General features: G+C 34.5%; 4 protein-coding genes across 4 annotated transcripts; 3 read left to right on the top strand and 1 right to left on the bottom strand.

Moving 5' to 3' along the window:
* Positions 1-1,379: 1,379 nt before the first annotated feature.
* Positions 1,380-11,251, bottom strand: LOC106173827 (protein N-lysine methyltransferase METTL21D-like). Its single transcript, XM_087019215.1, has 5 exons — positions 11,072-11,251; positions 7,732-7,999; positions 7,065-7,245; positions 2,438-2,557; positions 1,380-1,986 (listed from the first exon to the last, which is right to left on the bottom strand). The coding sequence occupies exons 2-5, from the start codon at positions 7,983-7,985 to the stop codon at positions 1,885-1,887; spliced, it is 657 nt and encodes a 218-aa protein (XP_086875341.1). The 5' UTR covers positions 7,986-7,999; positions 11,072-11,251; the 3' UTR covers positions 1,380-1,884.
* A 68-nt stretch (positions 11,252-11,319) lies between these two features.
* LOC147760253 (uncharacterized) lies at positions 11,320-12,129 on the top strand. The gene is made up of 2 exons (XM_086994125.1): positions 11,320-11,506; positions 11,932-12,129. Exons 1-2 carry the CDS (start codon positions 11,402-11,404, stop codon positions 12,127-12,129), a joined length of 303 nt encoding a protein of 100 aa, XP_086850251.1. The 5' UTR covers positions 11,320-11,401.
* LOC106173816 (RAD52 motif-containing protein 1-like) lies at positions 12,051-15,490 on the top strand. Its single transcript, XM_087019216.1, has 5 exons — positions 12,051-12,152; positions 12,742-12,861; positions 13,189-13,306; positions 14,030-14,202; positions 14,520-15,490. Exons 3-5 carry the CDS (start codon positions 13,189-13,191, stop codon positions 14,643-14,645), a joined length of 417 nt encoding a protein of 138 aa, XP_086875342.1. The 5' UTR covers positions 12,051-12,152; positions 12,742-12,861; the 3' UTR covers positions 14,646-15,490.
* Positions 15,491-17,709: 2,219 nt separating this feature from the next.
* LOC106154186 (uncharacterized) lies at positions 17,710-20,579 on the top strand. Its single transcript, XM_013528457.2, has 4 exons — positions 17,710-18,179; positions 18,446-18,761; positions 19,105-19,212; positions 19,875-20,579. Exons 2-4 carry the CDS (start codon positions 18,489-18,491, stop codon positions 20,307-20,309), a joined length of 816 nt encoding a protein of 271 aa, XP_013383911.2. The 5' UTR covers positions 17,710-18,179; positions 18,446-18,488; the 3' UTR covers positions 20,310-20,579.
* Positions 20,580-20,857: the final 278 nt, after the last annotated feature.

The raw sequence follows: 20,857 nt of genomic DNA, 5'->3' as shown, positions 1-20,857 counted from the left end.
ATCGAAAGGATGTGATTTGTTGGACATGCAATAAAAGGGGACATAAATCGTATGAATGCAGGGCTGATGAGTCAAAGCAGAGAAACAAAGCACATGGAACACATCATGCCAAGGTAATAAACAATGTATAAAATTCAGAGGAAAATTGTAACTTTGTATTCAGAATAACAGAAAACCTGTCAAACACCAGATGTTAGTTTTCTTGTGGACTGTGGGGCCACGTCACACATAGAGACGGGCAAATCAACATTCATAGAACAAAAACTTTGACCAGGACAAGCACTTTATTTAATTGGCCGATGAAACTTGGACCAATGGCATAGCCCAAGGAAGAGGGAAAGTGAATGTGTCACTGATCATGACCACTGCTGATAGGAATGCAGACAATGCTTTAAACATCCCGAGTTACAAACAGAACATTTTTTCAGTGCAAGCAGCTACTGAGAAAGGATGTCGCGACAAATGGAACTCTTTGACATTGAGAAACATGGTCAGCTATATTATTTGTACTTTGTCATTGTTGATTCAGAGGGCAAGCACAGCTTAGAAGAGTTTTTTTGCCACTGTAATGTTAAAGATATTGAGAAACTCGAATCAGTAGTTAAGGACATGAAAATTACTGATAGGCAGTTTAGTGATTGTGAAGTGTGTACAATGGGTAAGAAGACACAGCACTTTAGCAGAGTGGCTGATAGTCGTGCTAAGGTACCATTTGAGTTAGTTCACACTGAACTTACAGAGTCTGTTACCCCTGTATGCAAGGATGGCTAACTTATTAAATAATAGCCTGATCATGCTGATTTTCGAACTTGTCCTCCACATTATGGATATTTATCCGTTCTGTAAGTTTTAAGCCAAAGGGTAAAATGGTTTTCCACTTATAGTGTGACTGGTGAAAGTGTACGATGACAGCAATGACGAAACGACAGCGACGACAAACACAGGTGACGGTTTTCCCTTTATCTTTTAACTGTGTTGCATAAATGCTGAAATAAGTGAAAAAACAGCATAACTATGGAAAAAATGGCCCCATCATGCTGATTTTCAAACTTTACCTGCGTATATTGAATATTCATCAGTTCTGTAAGTTTCAAGCCAGAAGGTAAAATGGTTTTCAACTTATAGTGTTATTGGTGAAAGTGTACGATGACAGCAATGACGAAATGATGGCGACCACAGACACAGTTGACGGCTATATGTACAGACACATCTGTGTCTGTACATAAAAATCTCTGTGAGGTGGAGATTTCAAAGCTCAAGGTTGCCTCTTTCATCTCCAAACTCACCAAAAAAGAAAATAATCAATATAATTACAATTATCATAATAATAATATTGATACTATAACAGCTAACACCAGTTGCACTTAGGGATAGGGAAATTCATTTTTAATTTTAATGTTCTAAGATTTGAGTAAAGAGATGTTACTTTCAGCTAATACCAAGCAAAAAATCTGTTCCATAGAATTTGTTCCAGACAATGAATAAATTCAGTTAAAAGTATATGTGTCAACCCCAACTCCAGGCCCCAATTTCACAAAAAAAATAATAAAATAAAAATAAAAAAAAAAAAATATATATATATATATATATATATATATATATATATAAGTTGGGTTCCCTGGCTAAGAACTTAATTACCAAGGTTACATGGTCATGTGGGCACATCTTACCCTATCAGGATCAGTGTAATATTCAGCACTCTTGTAGAAATCCTAGTCAACTAAGCCAGGGAACAGGCTTAATTTAAATGCTTATCAATTTCCAAGTTGTATTTACCCTTCTATTTCAGGACAAATTTCATGATGTATGATGCAGATATCCTCGTTCCCAAATGCAGGGTCATATGTATATATGCTACTCAGTTTCCAAGCTATAATTACTGTTTTATTTCATGATGAATTTCATGATGTGGATATCTTCACTCCTGTAAACAGGATCATGGCGCTCCAAAGGTATCTCCTCCACATGAAACACTTTCTCTACCAACTGAAATACATAAATTGGTTAATATTAACAAACATGTGGATGAATAAATGATGAAAACAAAAAAGATTAAATAATGAAGCAGTCAATTTAAATAACATGATTTATAAACAGTGATCTAAAAAAATATAAGAAATAAATTTTAAAATAAGCAGGCTAAAGAACAAATAAATAGTGAAAAAGAAAAGAATGTTTTAAAACGAAGTGCAGCCACATTCACTTTCACAACACACAGTCTAACTATTATATAAATCAAATAAATAAAGAATAATGAATAAATATAACATAACACACTCACGTTTAAAGAGGGTCATTTTAAAGTGTCAGATTTCCCTAAGCTCCTTTTTTCATCTTCTTTGAAGAATTTCTTTTGCAGCTTACATTTATTCCAGCTGGCCCTTTTCCATTCATGGCAATATTTGTGAGAAATACCTTAACTTCTATTTTTACTTACTTCAAAGAATTTCTTTTGCAGCTCGGGTTTATTTCCAGTTGTTCTCTCCTCATAGGAGCAAATGACCATGGTGTGGTCATCGCACAGGTCAGTTATAGTCTGGACTAGAGGTCCTACAGCCTGAAATGAAAGTGAAAGTACTTCAGTGTGGTCATCACAGAGGTCAGTTATGGTCTGAACTAGAGGTCCTACAGCCTGAAATGAAAGTGAAAGTACTTCAGTGTGGTCATCACACAGGTCAGTTATAGTCAAAATTAGAGCCTGAAATGAAAATGAAAGTGTCTTCATGAGAAAATACAAATCATCGCAATTTACGTGGTCATTACATTAGGTCGTTATAGTCTGAACTAGTGGCAATATAAAAACAAAACTGAGAGAAATTTGGAAATTTTCAAATTACTGATACTTTTGGCCATTTCCATTTCTCCACAAACCTTTTTTTTTATGTACAGACACAGATGTGTCTGTACATATTGCCATCACCTGCGTCTGTCGTTGCCGTCGCCGTCGTCGCTGTCGCCGTCGCCGCCGTGCACTTTCCTTGTAAACACGATAAGTGGAAGACAGTTTTACTTTTTGGCTTTATATTTACAGAGCTGATGAATATTCATAAAATGCAGGTCAAGTTCCAAAAATCAGCATGATCGGGCCATTATTGTAGAAGTTATGCTGTTTTTTCACTTTTCAGCATATATGCAACACTGTAAACACATTTCAACAAAAACCAATAGGCCTGTTGTCATGAAACTCACAGGAAAAATTGATCTTACTAAAACGCAGGTCAAGTTCGAAAATCGGCATGATCGAGCCACTATTTTCGTAGTTATGCTTTTTTTTTCACTTTTCAGCATATATGCAACACTGTAAACACAATATAAGAAAAACAGATAGGCCAATTGTCATTAAACTCACAGGAGTGGTCATTCCTGCTAAAATGCAGGTTAAGTTAAAAAATCAGCATAATCGGGCCATTATTGTAGAAGTTATGCTGTTTTTTACATTTCCTTAGATTCAATTCTTAGGCATGTTAACAGTTTCATTATTTAATTAATAAGATATGTAAAAGTGTTTTTTTTTACATTTCCTGCATCTTTACAACATTGTTAGTTGATTTTGTAAAAATGATGTTAAACTTGTCATTGTATATTGTGTAATAAAGTTTCAAAAATGGAAATAAACTCATATCATTGCAGTTTGTCAGACTGAATCATTCACTATGTTCAGAATCTCAGAATGGAAGAAATTGGACATTTAACACTGCTCTATTGATATTTTTCCCATCTCATCAATTTTCTTAGTTGGTCATATAAAAATGGCAGTAAACTGTTAATTTTGTTTTATGTTAAAAATTGTTAAAAATGGAAATAAACCCATTTCAGAACAGTGCTGTCTTGTTTACATTTTGGCATTTTCAAGTTGTGACTTTGAAGTTCCATGGGCCTGAAGACCTTTGCTAGTCACATTTTCTGAATATCCATGATACTAATATTTTATTATTAAAAATTGATGGTTATTATGCTGTTAAAAATTATGTAATATTGCATCAAAATTTGAAAAAAACCTAATTTGGGCACTGCTCTTGTGACCATTTAAGAAAAACCATGTCAATTACTGTTCTCAAACAGTACAGTAAATATATATAAATGTGTCTGTACATATTGCCATCACCTGCGTCTGTCGTCGCCGTCATCGCCGACGCCGGCGCCTTGCACTTTCATTGTAAACACAATAAGTGGAAGGCAGTTTTACTTTTGGGCTTTATATTTATAGAGCTGATGAATTTTCATAAAATGCAGGTCAAGTTCGAAAATCAGGATGATCGGGCCATTATTGTAGAAGTTATGCTTTTTTTTCACTTTTCAACATATATGCAACACTGTAAACACATTTCAAGGAAAACCGATAGGCCTGTTGTCATGAAACTCTCAGGAGTAATCGATCTTACTAAAACGCAGGTCAAGTTCGAAAATCGACATGCAGCCTGAGTTGGAAAAGCAGTCTAATTGGCTTCTTTTTCTGGAAATTATACATTTTCAAAGTGTGAACTTGAACTCCCATGGGCCTGAAGCCTTATGCTTGTTACACATTTAACTTACGTTGGTATTACCTGTTGAGCATAATTAAAATTTGATGACCTTTATACGATGCAATGCAGTATACTGAGGAAGAAAATATTCCTGGGTTACTGTTATTAATTGACTTTGAAAAGGCATTCGATTCCTTGTCTTGGTCATTCATTCAAAAGGTTCTGACCTTTTTTAACTTTGGTGATTCAGTCAGGAGATGGGTATCATTGTTCTACAATGACATCTCTGCTACAATAAATCAAGGGGGGAATATGTCGGAATTCTTTAAAATTAATAGAGGATGCCGTCAGGGGGATCCCCTCTCACCCTATCTCTTTATTCTATGCGCCGAAATATTGGCGGCGTTTATAAGAAACAATGACAATATAAAGGGTATTAATATAGGTGCAAAAGAATTAAAAATTTCATTATATGCAGATGACACTACTCTTATACTTGACGGGAGTGAAAAGTCACTGAATGAATGTATGTTTGTCTTGGATAAATTTTCGAAGATCTCCGGTCTGCATATTAATCTCTCTAAAACTGAAGTTATATGGATTGGGTCAAAGCGATACTCTAAAGATATCCTCTGCCCAAAATATAGATTAGATTGGGGAAAAACTAGTTTCAAAATGCTAGGGATAGAATTTGACGTAGATTTAGGTAAGATAACGAAGCAAAATATGGAGACCAAATTAACTTCCATGAAAAAAATATTTAATCAGTGGAGAGTAAGAAATATAACACCAATTGGTAAAATAACAGTAATAAAAACATTAGCCTTGCCGGTATTGAATCATATATTTATATCGCTCCCAAACCCAGAGGAAAAACAGATTAAAGAATTAGAAAAGTGTCTTTTTTCTTTTCTTTGGAATAATAAACCTGATAAAATTAAAAGAAATATCATTGTAAGAGATTATAAAGCTGGGGGCTTGAGGATGGTAAGCGTGAGGCATTTTATAAAATCGTTAAAAATTCCGTGGGTAAGAAGACTTATGTTCGAAAATAAAGAATGGAAAAATATTATATCTAAATATGTAGACACTGAAAAACTAATCACATGTGGTACAGAATATATCTCAAAAATCTTGAAAAACATAAAAAATAGATTCTGGATTGATGCCTTAGCAGCCTGGAAAGAACTTTGTGGTACAATAATGGCCAATAAAATCAAGGATTTTGGTAACATTCCACTCTTTCTAAATGAAAATATACTTATTGGAAATAAACCTGTCTTCTATACATCGTGGTACGACAAAAACATTAGATTTGTTAATGATTTACTCCTGGACTCTGGAGAGTTCTATGACTTCACTGAGTTCAGGGACATCCACGGTATTGACACAAATTTTGTCGAATACCATGGAATTATCTCAGCCATAAAAGAATGGCTTGGTGGTATTCCTGAAAAATTAAGTAAAATTGCCACTCCTTTAATTCCTGATCATATATTGTTGCTGTCAGGTTGTTCAAAAGGCTCAAAGATTTATTATAAAACTTTAAGTAAAGTAGGTGTTCTTGAGATGTCAAAAGGTATGAATAAATGGAAGGAGTTGTTAAATTTGGAGGAAAATGAATGCCCGAAGATTTTCGAACTTCCTTTCACAATAACAAAAGATTCAAAGCTTCACTGGTTCCAATTTCGAATTAATCATAATATCCTTACCACAAATTCACTGCTTTTCAAATACAAAATGGTCGATAGCAGTATATGTTCCCTTTGCAAAGGAGCTGAAGAAACAACTGAGCATTTATTCTGGAATTGTGCGGTTACCCAAAAATTATTGACCGATTTGGAAGAATATATATTATCTAATACTCAAGTTACTCTACCTGTCTCAAAAAGGAATTGCTTAGTCGGCTCTACGAGCCTCTCTCCAATTATTAATCTCATTATGTTGCAATTTAAATTTTATATTTATTTAAGAAGATGTTCACAGGGTAAACCAACATTAGGAGGTTTGATTTCATCGCTTAGATATCTGGTGAAAACAGATAAGTCAATCTGTCAGTACAATTCAAATATAATTAAGTTATTTTCAATTTGAAGATTTAGCGTACGACGATGTAATTAACTAAAAAGTGTTATATAGTATAACATCTCTTATGTGTGAGTGTGTGAGCGAATGTCTGTTTGTTTGTATTTGTATTGTCATGTTTTCTTGATGTATTGTGTCAATAAAAAAAAAAAAAAAAAAAAAAAAAAAAAAAAAAAAAAAAAATTTGATGTTGAATTTGCAGTTTAACATAATGTACTTTTGCATCAGAATTGACAGTAGCCTTTTTTGTTATTTCCTGCTTTTTGTCTGTACATTTGACAGCTTTGCTGCCTTGTTTATACTGAACATAATAATACATTCAGGTTGGACTCCTATAACACTTTAGTACAAACAAATATCTTTACAAGAACCTTGTGTGTGCAAATGTGAGAGAGAGAGAGAGAGAGAGAGAGAGAGAGAGAGAGGCAGGTGACTGAGAGAGGAGAGAGAGAGGTCTTTTTTTCTAAAATCTTAAATAATAGTTTAATATTAACAACTACATGTATCTTTACACACCTCCTCATAATACACACAGTCAGCAATCAGTATGTAATCTGGCGGCAGGTAGTCCGTCACATTTGTTCCCCACCTGAGCTCTCTGGCTATGGCACTACCCGTAATCAGTGCCTGGTTCACCCTGATGTTCAGAGCCATCAGTGGAACAAAGTCTTCAAGGTCTGTGATTATGGAATTGGCACTGAAACAGTGAGTTATATATATATATATATATATATATATATATATATATATATATATATATATATATATATATATATATAGAAGCAATGGCTGATATAAAATAGAAGAGGGGGGAACAGATGGTACATGTCCTCCTTCAGCTTGAGATCTCCCCTTCTCAAAAAAAAACTTTATTATGGTCTAAAACCAAATGAGGCATAACCAAGCAATTTTTTTGTTATTGATCACTAGACATAAAGAGATATGTCCTTAAAATCTGCTGAGCAAAATGAGTTTAAAATTCATTTAAAATATTTTAAAAGATCCTGATTCAGTTTAAACAATCATAACTTCTTCCCCTCTGTGCAGCCTGAAAATTTCACCAAAAAGTGTAAATATATATTCTTAATCACCAACACTGATGAAAACATAGCCTCCTTTTTAGAAGAGGTCATCTTACAAGATTGAAAAGAATACTATACCCCCAAGAAAAATAACAGCATACCCAAGACAAGCGGCCTGTATTCCAACAATCCCTGTCCCAGCTCCAAGCTCCAAAACATTCTTCCCTCTCAGTTTTTTATTCCCAGAAGTCTCCTGGAAATCTGGAGTCTCCAGGTAAAGAGTTAGTGCTATGGCGGCGTCCCACACCACGCAGCCAACATCACCCACTGCAGACTGGTTAATACAGAGTACGGAGCCGTCATTCTTCTCTAGCTCTCTGGTGAACAGGTTGTCTAGATCCACCGACTGTGACATGGTGTCAAAAGTCACTGTCAATAATATATGCTATTGTACGGCTAAATATTATTGTGCAGTCATCAATATACTACGTACTATAATAATTAAATGAGAATTTACAAGAACAAAATTGTAGAATTTTTATGCACAATCTTTGATTTTAAAACCAAGAATACTTATTCATAATTACATGTAATATGTCAATAAACAGAACTAATGAATTCTTTATAACTGTGATATGAGTTATCACAATAAAACGTGTAAAAAAATAACAAACAAAAGTAAAAGTAAATTAAAAATATATAAATAGAAATGCTTAATAATTATTCAGTGCAGATAGAATAAATAATTGAAAAAAAATTATAAAATTTATAAAATGGAACTTCAGGGAAATCCGTGTACCCAAAAGACTTGGACTGAAACGTGTATTGCATTGTAATTACTGACTTATCAAGAACTCTGCTAGGATACAGTACGAGGAGGGGGGGATAGTACTAGTGCCAATACTGTATTAACCCATTGTAGCCCTCGTCATCAAAACAAACGGCAGCCATACTGGAGGGAGACCGGAATCGTCTGCTGCGCATGATCATGTCTACATGTACAATTTAGCATTTAATTTCTGTGTTTTCTTTGATATTAAACCGAGTAAAATGATGAATTACTGCAGGGTATATGATAGAGAGAAGATAAATAACTTAACAAGCGTTCACAGACTGCCTGCAGTGGTAACAATCCAAGGTGTAGGGACGAAAACCGTAAACGGAGGAGAGACTGAGGAGTGGCTTTGAATCAAGACTCATCGGACAAGTAAAGGATAAAAGTAATTTATTTTACAGCAAAGAATGAAGACCCAGCTCTGCAGCCTTTACCATAAAAGAAAAAAAAGTAGAAAACCAATGACCGAGGTGTATAAGATATGAGCGCACGTACACTGCTTATTAGTAGTGCCCAAAAAGTCTTGGTGGAGAGTGTGTTGTAAAAACGTGTGGAAATACCCAGGCAGGGTTTTGACTTTCATTATGAAGACTCACTTATTGCCTTGGGTGTAATTTGTTATCAGTTATGGTGCTCTTTGGATTTTATCTGCTGTCATCTACCTCTTTAATACCTGGTTAGCATTATTGTCAATTAGTGTCAAGGCTACAGTACAATGTACACAGCTCAGCTGGGCCAATTAAATCAATTACCTGTGTCATGTGTATTTGGAAGTTAGTGGCTTGATTTTAGATTTAGTGTAGTGTTAAGAGTAAATCTGTTTTTTAAGTATGTATTCTAGCTCAGGTACCATTTAATTGAATGAACTTACAATGAATTTGAAAAATGTTGAATTCTGTGTTTTCCTACTGTATTATGATGCAAGTTACAATATGAATAAAAATAACTATTGTTACCTTTTTTTGTTAATTTACATTTAGGAAATTGATCTGAAATTTTCCCACCAAGCCACACTGAATGATTGGGTGCAAATAAATCTTGGTTATCAAAAAAAAAAAAAAAAAAAAAAAAAAAAAGGTGACAGGTACAAAAGGCAGCTAGATGGCACACAAGGTAGAAGCAGCGAAAAAATATTCTTATATCTTTGTGACCAGCTGAGGAGACAGGATCTGAACATCAGGAGAGTGAAATTCAGTGCATGACAGGAGTTATTTAATTGGATTTGTTTATTTATTTCATTCTTCATTTGTTGTTTTAAAGTTGTTATCCTGATAGCTTGCATACAACAAGGACAGGTTTTCTATTTATTTAGAATTGTGAGCAGAAGCACAAGAAGAAATGAAAACACTTTTTTCTTTCTCATATGTTTAAAGGCTAAATGGAAAAGTTTGCAAGAAATATAAAATTTTGTATGGTGCACCTCCCACAGATGGTCTGATATGCAGAAACAGATGGCTGTTGTACATGTAGGTTGTCACTGTTGTGCATTTTTAAATTGTGACCACCAGTTGTGGAATTCTCCTAAATAAAATTACAAACTGCTTAGTAACACCATCTAAGGCCTAATATGTACATACCCACACAGCACATATCAATTGAGAGTCTTCAATCAAGCATTTCTCTAGACATAGATTAAAAATATACTAAACAGGTTTCTCAAATTATGGTGGCTTGATTCGACTTAATATGCTCATGTACATGTTGCATTGTATCATTAAAAGTATGGAAATAGTTTTCATGTTAGTGTTATCAACCAAAAGGAAAGGGACCCTGATAATCTGTCATTGAATTGTGCAACAATGTTTTGCATTTCATGTTTACTTTTATCCATACAAAATGTGCATTTTCCTATATTTTCAATCAAATAAAGATCAATTCATGAACTGACTTGTTGTTATGTTACATTGAATGTCATAAGTTTGAAAAATACATTGCTTCTGTGAAGGTCTGGACTAATAATAAAATGCTAACAATGTTGCTACTGTGAATGGTTGAATTCATGGTAAAATATTGAACTCTCAAACAACAGTCATGTTACAAATACTTCCTAATGAACCAAAATGAAGCACAAGAATGCTGAAATAATTTCTGACAGCTTCATGATGTACAGTTAAATCATATCTGACAGCAATATTTCTTGTCACAACCCTGCATACTCTCTTCTTTGAGTCCGTAAGGGTTGATCCCGATAGTCAGCTCAAATTTCTCCTAATATCTATCCTTTATGTACAAAGTTGCTTCTATGAAAGGTTGAACTTATGATTACACAGTAAACTCTCTAAAGCTATAACTTTTATTACCCAATGAACAAGAAAAATGAAGTACAAGATAACTGAACTAGCTTCTGACAACATTCCACGATGTTGGGATACAGGGGTAGGTCAGGATTTCACGTCTTTGGACTGTCTTGAGTTTATATGGGTCGATCACGCTGATCAGCTGAAGTTTTCACATGTATATACTATTTTCCTTTTGGTGTACTTGATCACGATATGAAGATTATTTCATTTTATTTGGTTCACCTATATTTACGCTACTATTCCCCGTCGTTCTTTCCCTCCAGAATGGCCGCTGGACGAGTGTTACGGAGCAAATATGACGTCACTGTAATCGGTTAATAGCACTTATATACTCGGTATACTTACGAGCTAAACACGTGTACTTACATTAGACTGATAAGTCGAAGTAGATCTACACTACAGCATCATTGAGTCGGTCTGTCTCTTTCAATTAAACATTCCTACGTAGTCTCTGTATCTCCAGAATAAATGTCTCTGGATTTCACAATAGCTGTCTGAATTGTAAAGGGAGATCCATAACCCAGTGAATCAAAATGTATAAAATTCATACAAGCACCAACCGGTAAAGTCACGTTGACTGTCCGTTGTTTTCAATGGAGCTCTTTCGTAAAGGGAGAACTGAACCTAAAGGAAGGTCAAGGTTATATCTGCCGGGAAATTTTAAGACTTGTTGTTATTTTAATTTTTGTTACGAAAATGGACACAGTTGTCGATTTGATAGAATTTTTGTATCCCACAGATAATTTGAAGAACCTCTATCTAACAAGGATACCGCTTGAATACACAGATGATGAGCTGACAGTAAGATCCACTTTTATAATTTGTGTATTATTAGTAAGTAAATTAAACAGCTTCATTATCACCGGTTAGCATGATTTTCGAGCTGTTAATAGTTTTATGGTAGATTGAGAAAGAACTTGCTGTGAAGCTTTAATACCATCTGCATTCTTATTCTTTTGCATTTTTCTTATTTCTTAAATGATTTATTTTTTATTATTTTTTTGCCTTTATTAATCATTTACTGTATTTAAATTTTTAAAAAATAATTTCAGCCCTAAACACCATTTTTTCTTTTTTTTTTTTTTTTTTTGGGGGGGGGAATACAGAAATGTATTAGTTCATTTTACATTGTCTCTTATTCATTCTAGTGAAATATATATTTCAGTTTCTTTCCTTCCACATCAACTACCAGTAATATCATCTAACCGAGTCATTTTTTTTTCTAGGCAAAACTTGAAGAAATATTTTCCAAATATGGACTCCTGTTTGAAATCCAAGTCTTTAACAAATCAGGCACAGAAAAAGACAATGACAATACCACAGTGGGCGAGTCAGCTGCACAAATACTGGTGGTTTTGCATTTATCAAGTATTACTCTGCTCTGGATGCTGCCAGGGCAAAAAGTGACCTCAATAACAAACTGATTCTTAATGGGAAGCTTATAAGGGTAAGGCTTCGTTCACATGAAAAATCTATTTTCTAAAAATCTATTTTCTATTCACGGTATCTTGTGATCACGGTCTGTGCCCTGAATACCCCGCGGGGTAATTACTGGCATCGCGAGCCAGTTACTTCCAAAGCTGTAATTAATTCTCGGCTGTGCTCGGAGTGATCACAAGATACTGCGAATAGAAAATAGATTTTTAGAAAATAGATTTTTCATGTGAACGGAGTCTCATTTTCTTATAAAAATAATAATAATAAATGGTGCTTATAATAATAATAATAATAATAAATTGATGATAACGGTACATTTTATATAATTAATTTTTGTAGTATAATATAATATTGCTATTACACTTAATGTCCATAAGAAAAATGATAAAATTCTTGACATAAAGACTAAAAAAAAACAGATGGACATTTAGTGTATTTTTTCTTTAAGGCCAATGTCATTCACTAGAAATTGTGTTATAAATACAACACATGTAAATATTATAAAAAAAATTAATATTATTTAGACTACATACAGATTTTAGATAATGTGTGATGTGCATATAGATCTTTCCTTTAAAGAATTTGATATTTGCCTTCAGATCCAGTTTGCACGAAGAAAAAATCACTTTCCAAAAAGCAGAGCCTTGCCTGTAAACAAATGCTATGATTTAGCCAACTACTACCTTGGTTTCAATGGATGGAACACTGAGATTATTTCTGTAAGTACAGTACCATGGCAGGCCCGTAGCCAGGGGGTGGGGTTCGGGGGTTCGAAAGAACCACCCTTTTTGCTGGGAAAAGGTCCACTCTGGGTAAAATTTGACCTATGTACTTGAGGATTTTATGGTAAAAGGTCCACTTTTTCAGAAAACGAACCCCCCTTCTGAAATTGCTGGCTACGGGCCTGCATGGACTCTTAATTATGCCATTCCATAATTCAGCTGATTGTTTATACCCAGGAAATCTTGTTGTAGGAATTATCCTTCTAGTACTAGTACATTAGGTTTATGTGAATCCAGTCCTACTTTTCGTACTTACTTTTGAAGATGGACCTCGACACCAGCAGCGGAACCACAGCATGTTGTACGTGTGGAGTCAAAGTTTCAGTCCCAGCTCAGGGAGTCAGTACTACAGGGTATGGAGAGTGGAAGGAAGCATTTACAGGTAAGATAGTTACCAGGTCGGCAGATTGATTTTCCACAGATATTCACAGATATGTCTCTAGACAAATAGTAAAGGTAAAGGATAGTTGACTCTTCTGAGGTGTTAGTTGCACTGCCAGTATCTATATAAGACAACAGATATTTTAGTTAATTTATATGTTATTGTAATCATGAAAGGAATATTAGATTAGATTAGATTAGATTAGATTAGATTAGATTAGATTAGATTAAAATTTTAATGTGATTTTAATTTTGAAATTTACCATAGTGAAAATCGCTGGTTGCCTTTTCCATTATGACGCTGACACAAAGATGAGAAACTTAGAATTCAGAAGCTAGTTTATACATCCTGATTTTGATAACTAATAACTGTGACTGATTTGGTCCTAAAATAACAGAAAAATTTTAAATTTCCAGGGAATTATTATTATTATTATTAAAATTATTATTATTTGAATGTAAATACAAATGCACTTTGTATGCACTCTGTACACATCCTGATTTTGAGAATAACAATTACTGTTTAAGCAGACAGCTATACCAAAGTTAGTTAAATACACTACAAGTTGTACATACCTGTTGATTTGGTCTTAAAAATAACAGAAAGATTTCCAGGGAATTATTTATTTATTTATTTATTTATTTATTTATTTATTTATTATAATTTGTATGTAAATACAAGTGCACATTGTATGCACTCTGTAACTCATGTCACTATTTCCAGACCCAGGACAGAAACTGACAGCAGTTTGCAAAGCAAAGAAGTTTTCCTACAAGATTGCCCTAGAGGACGCTTTCAGTCACCTGATCATTGTGTCCGTCAATGGGAAAATATCTGTTGAGATAAATGCGTCTAAGCCATGTAATGTACTGGAAGAAACAGATGGAGTTATCCAGGTATGTGGATGTATATATACTTTCAAGTAACAGCTGGAATTATTCAGATGAAGGCTTAGTTTTTGGTTGGTTTAATTTGATGAAACAGCCACATGTAGAAAACATTATTCACATATGCAATTCTTGGATTTGAATTTGAATTCAATTATTCAGTGGTAAAACTGTTTTTCCCTCACTTACTTATTCGTTATTATTATTTGTTTCTTTATACTATTGTAATTGATACAATAATTATAATAAATAAGTAAGGGAAAACAGTTTTACTACATTATTATTATTATTATTATTATTATTATTATTATCTATCGATATTCCAGATAAATGAACTGGAGGAACCACCTGTTGAAGATGAAGACAGCTTTGATAGTTATTACCTCCTAGATGACTCTGAAGATCAAGACAGAATCAATGAAAAAATTCTCCTTGCTTTAGAAGCTGACTGAAAGTTATTTTACAGCAAAAATATCCATTATCAGAGGGTGGTATCACAAAAAAAAAATCTAGGACCGAAAGTTGAAAATTGATCAAAACTTAAGATTGTTCAAAACTAAAGATTATTATGCGCTAAATGCATATATTACAGTGGCATTTTATATCTAATAATAATGCATATACACATTTTCAATACATATCATATATCACACGATAATTCCATAAATTAAGATTATATTTACTCCAATAAGATAAATAAAAATTGAACAGTATGTACAACTTGTAGTGAAATTTACTAACTCGGGTGTAGCTGTCTGTTTAAACTTACTGCTTAAACGTGCATACCCCAGGAAAATCCTTTTTTTTAATATAAACTGCTTTCAAGTGAACATAGATGTCACTTACAATGCTCGGGTCTAGAATATCTTCGATCGTCGACAAAAATCTGAATGCAGCAGATGATATATGCTTCTGAACGTTTAAAATTTGTGGCAGTAATCGGTTCACGTCGTTTGTTTTGTTGCCGCGCATTGAACAATGGATGGGTGCTTTGATCAAACGAAAATTGATGTGATTCTGATTACTTCTTTGTTGATTAAACTGACGAAAAACTTCGAAATGCTGCTGATGTAGTCTGGGTTGGTCCTCTTAGCCCTTATTAGATTGCCAACCCACGTGCAACGTGATTTGTTCATTGATAATTAATTAATATGTATGACAATGAATGTAATTAATAGCTCCAGATGAAAAAGCGTCCCACTTGTTTGTTAGAAAATTACGAGAGACGTTTTGTTTTTATCGGTGCTTTTTGTTCCACTTGCCATTTACTCTCATTAATAAAAGCAATAAAATGTGAGTTGCTGGTTCTCAGTTTCCTAAAACACCTGTCGGTTGCAGCTTCTTTGATGTGAATAACATTGTTTACGTTTGTTGACGTGCGTACTTTTAAATGTATTCACGGAAATGAGATTCGGATATGCTGTAGTTTTGTGATATTAAATCGCAAGTAGATATGAATATTTGTTCTGTGAATCATATTGAGAGAATTGGCCCACTTCGCTTGGGTTTGATCTGCAAAATGTTTTTGATATATCAATTTATGTAAGAAGTGTATTTAGCCAGGGAATTATATCCGATAAAATTCCCTGATTTAGCCATCCCATGCCGGACAACTAGAATGCATCCTCTGCCCAGATAAAATGTAAAGAAAATTAAAGAGAATGAAAACCATCCTTTACATAAATAAAGAGACTGGATTAACTTGAAATTTTACAGAATAATTTCCTCGTACAGAACGTTCTTAAAAATTCAACAAAATTTCTTTAATACTAATGATGCCTTGTACTCTAACAAGCAAGGCAACGCTGATGAAAATGTATCCTTTTTTGTTGCCAGAGATATTTATTAGCAAGTGAAAAAAATAAGAAGCAAACAAATTAGATAAAAATAAAAAGGCCCTCATAGCAAATTTCTTGTTTTTACTAATTACTTGTCATTATTTTAGAATCTGAGTCTAGGGCGATAGTCCAAAGGTAATTACTAACACGTGAAAAAAATAGAAAAGCAAACCAATAAGATATAAATAAACGGCAATTGGACGTGAAATGGTTTTATTTTTGCTAATTATTTGTCACAATACTGGAATCTGAGACCAGGGGAAATAGGTATGCAAATAAGTTAGTCACACTGTATGACGTACGACAAATACGTGCAGGCAAATACTAAAATAATGCGTAAAAGAATTAATGTCCCATTATGAAAATTTTAGCAATAAATGTGTCGGGAGGTCCTTGAGGTTCTATTTTAACTCGATTAAAATCTAGTTAAGTGTCTTTATCGAATTACCCCCATTCACTGACAAGTAGTAAGTGAGGAGTGAAATGGAATGCAATGTTTTTTCCAAGTGTTTTTTTTTTCTAAACTGCCTCACGAACATGGAATTAGCTAATCACCACATTTGCATTCTTTTCTTTCTATCTCGACCCAGCCCTAGTTTGCTAAGTTTGAAATACGCCTGTGGTTAACATTTGCTGAAGTAAACCAGTGGCGGATTTTTTTTTAAATTTTGTTTATTTATTATTATTTTTTTTTTTTTGGGGGGGGGGGGTAAAGGCGGTCGATTTCTGAAAAAAAATCACAATGGTCCCACTGTCCACAATGATCCCACGGCAAGGGGTGGGGTGGGGCGGCTTCGCCACCCTTCAAATAATCCTGGATCCGCCCCTGTAATCGATGAAAAAGCGTGTAACCCATACTGAATATTCACTGCATCTTTTATTTAAAGATATTGATACAACAATTGAAATAAACTTGGATTCAAATTTTTTATATTAAAAGTGTTTCTAGTTTCAGTTGTCTAATAAGTGTTTAAATTTTTTGATTAAAAAAATAAATTCAACGGTCCATCGTGACAGCAAACCTGTCCCATTGGGATGAAGAATGAATAAATTATACATAAATATATATGTATTTATTGTCGTTTAACGGGTCAACGATGACGTGTCTTAGGAGAAAGGTCATTAGGAGGTACAGGGGGCGCTGTATTCAAAAGGTGAACAGATCACGTGAGGAAGGGAAACGATCATTCGAAGTCGAGCTACGCTACTGTACAGACATTCCAGTTTATTCCAAATAAAAGTTTTTGTATAAAAACATTTGTATAAAGATGGGGTTTGATTATGCGTTATAAAATTATCAGATTCATGTAAGTACGAACTGTACCAGAATTGGAATTAGGCTATGCGGGAAATGTAACTGGTGACGGAGCAAAAGTTTGTATGTAATATTGTATCGTCTGTACACATGCAGAGGCACATCGACTCATTCCTAATTATAAATAAATGATTTGGTGTTTGAAGATGAAGTGGTTTTATTCGTTGAGAGTTATTAGACGATAAATAATTTATATACGTTTAAGCGTAAGCGAATTAGAATATAAATAGTATAAATGTCGCCAGACATCTGTTTACGGAAGTGACGCAGTTCAGCTGTATTCAGACGTGACTTCTTTTAACAAATATCGGTTCAACTTTCGCCAATCAGATGACCCTGTTATATGCACAAGCTAGAGTCCTCTAAATCATTTGCTAATTAAGTTGGCAATTTTGTAGTGCGACTACAGTGCGCCTTAATTTCGGTCTTCGTTGTTTTCCTCTGAACAACCCACTATAAAAGACAAATGGCGTAATAAAGCTACGGCATCGTTTTCACCTGCTGCAAACATTCACCTGCGACGCTTTAATATTTAATTTCAATGCATTTCCGCCGGGCGTGCGTTTTTGGTCGGGCGTAATTTTTTGAGAGGAGTCGGTGATAATCTATGCAATTTTTTTTTGTATAAAAGGAGGAACAGTTTCTTATTTTGCATTCAAAGCCACTAGAGAGTGTTGTAAGGACAAGCTATACTAATTACTGTATTTTCAGGGATTTATTTGGTTTTCTATTAGTACGCATTTGCACTCATTAATTAACGAAGGGAGCTTTAGTTCGCTTACTTTGAAGATAACCTTGGAGCAGGTCAAAAAGGAATTATAACTTTATAAAAGGTACGTTTGGCATGGTATTACTTTCTGCACATTGACAGAAACAATTTACGTCAGTAGATCATTTTTCAAAATTCACAAGATTTTTTTTAATCAGTTGGTAAATTTTGGGTCATATTCGATATGATAAAATCTGTTGGAGATTATGATTATAATTGTAGAAGATAATTCCGAAAATATATCTTCAAAGGCATATCTTTATCGTTCCACCATGATATATAATTATAAAGGATAAGCAACGCTCCATTTTGGCAATTTGTGTATTTCAGTGCACAAAACAGGAAAAACAGTCGGATCCAACATTTAAGCACGATGAAAACCTTAACCGCACAGTCGCGCCTTGCAATTTTCATCTTCGGCGTAATTGCCGCTTCATTCCTAGTCCAGGAATTACACGGGAGTCACCCATGCCGCGAGTGTCACACGTTAGCCTCGGAAGCGTCTTCTCTTTGCTACGGTGGCGATTTCTGTGGGTTGCTAGGCGACGGCATGCATCAGGACTGTGCGTCATGCTTGTCTTATGTAAGGTGCACTAACGGAGTGCGCGAAAACGTTCAGTGTCCCAATGGGCATGTTTGGAATCAGGTAAATATGCGTGCCGTTTTAGACTCAAGAAGTGTATTAGACAAAGATAATAATAATAATAATAATAATAATAATAATAATAATAATAGGCCTAAATATATTGGAGATATTAATAAATTTCCTAAGATATAGGCCTACTTTATTCAAAACAGTTGATGAAATTATGATCTATAAATCGTTTGTGAGAATTTCATTTCTAACATTTACTCCGGTAAGTGAAATTTACCCGTTTCCATGTCTAATACAAGACTGAATCATACATGAGACTAAACCCAGGTTTTGCCTATATTTCTGTCTGTAGGCCTATGCCTATGCCTGTATTTATTTTTTTTGTATTCAACAGGCCAGCCAGCAGTGCGACTGGCCTTGGGTCAGTGGACTGACCTGTAAACTGACCAGCTCAGACATCGTGACGGTCAGTGACTACCTGCGCGAGTCCGGTGATTGGCAGGTAAGTTTTTTAAATGATTTCTTTTTTATTTATTTGTTTATTTTATTTCGTATGACACGTGTCTTGAGATCGGGGCGTTATTGAGAGTTTTTTGGGCATTTCAGTGTGAATTATCAATCAAAAGGTCATCAATGTTTTTGAGCGGATTTTTAAAGCCTAGTAAATTTATTAAAAAGAATAATATTATACTGGCTTACTTTTTGTGTTCATCGTGTGTGCCATTTTCTGTATACTTTCCTTGGTTGATTGTTTATTAAATTAATTTGTGTTATTGTTTTTTTGTTGAAGTTGACCTTTTACTTTTATAAAAAGATTGTCAAAACTGCAAGTGTCAAAAAGTGTGTAATTGCAATGTGTCAAAATATGACCCGTCCTATTGACATTTAAGAATGAAGCCGACAGAAAAAGTGATAAAGGTTTATGTTTTTCTTAAGTAAAACATCGAATAAATAATTCTGATCAAGGTCACTGATCCCCTGACAAGACAAGAAATCGGTTGTTATCGTCAAAATGTTGTTTTTGATTTGATTTGAATGACTTTATTGAGTACAAAATTATATACAAGAACTTAAAAGAGCATAATTCTTAAAGAGTTTTCATACATTTTCAATAATAATGTCCTGGTTGTTAGTAAGCATAACTCTCCGAACCTTTCATTCCAGATGGGAGGTTATGATGGAATGATGTACATGCAGTCCCTATCCATCAGCTTGATGTCCGACCCTGTGGCGACACCTACTGCCTGCCCGAACTGCATCACGGGAAAACTGAAAGCCCCCTTTCCCACGTCTGACGTCATTCGGCCGGGAGAGGCCTGTAACGGGCGATTTGGTGACTTTCAGACGTGTGAATCCTGCCTTAAAGTCGCCGTCTGTTACTCCTACCCTCTGCCAATTTCATTCCCCTGTGAGGCGGGGAAGGTGTACGACCCCCAGGCTACAAACCCTACGGGGAATCCCACTAGCAAGTGCCTCGAGCCATGGAAGACGAACGCGTGCTCTTTGACCGCCCAAGATCAGGCCGCCATTTGTTCCCATTATCAAGGCGCGACACCCGGGAGTGAAGCGGCCATGTACTATAGTACGCACTGTTATTAATGAGTCCACGGTTCGATTCTCCACAGACCTTTTTCACTTTGCTAATTTTGGTATGAGGATGAATAGATAGGGTCTGCATTGTCATTTGTGTGTGGACATTTCTTATTGTAAGTGTACCTGGCAAAGTGAATTAAAATAATTCAAAGTGTAAACTGTAAATCAGATAATGTTATCTGTCTTCACGAGAGATTGCATTAGAAAAAAAAGATTACTTCCGTGTGGGGACAATCAGTGCAGTGTGTAGAATAAAGTAGTCTGTTTGCAAATATTGATCAATTGTTTTTGGCTTGATTGTTAGTTATTTACAAGAATTGGTCGTTGTCAACCGTACACGTAACATTTTAAGAAAATTGCTAGGCTTTAAAGTAATCAGAAAGATGCTCTTCGAATATACGGCTGACGTGTTACGTGTAATATTAACTATTCTGTTTATTGTTGCTGACTCTAACAGCTCAAACAAAAATGTTTTAAAGATGCATACAAAGTCAATTTTTTTTGTCACAAAAACCAACCAAATGCCAGCACATAGTTTCAAGTAGTATAACTAA

Source organism: Lingula anatina, chromosome 8, assembly GCF_051362555.1.
Source record: "Lingula anatina isolate TDL-2025a chromosome 8, LinAna3.0, whole genome shotgun sequence".
Classification (NCBI taxonomy): Eukaryota; Metazoa; Brachiopoda; class Lingulata; order Lingulida; family Lingulidae; genus Lingula; species Lingula anatina.
This window is presented reverse-complemented; position numbering and strand designations above follow the sequence as displayed.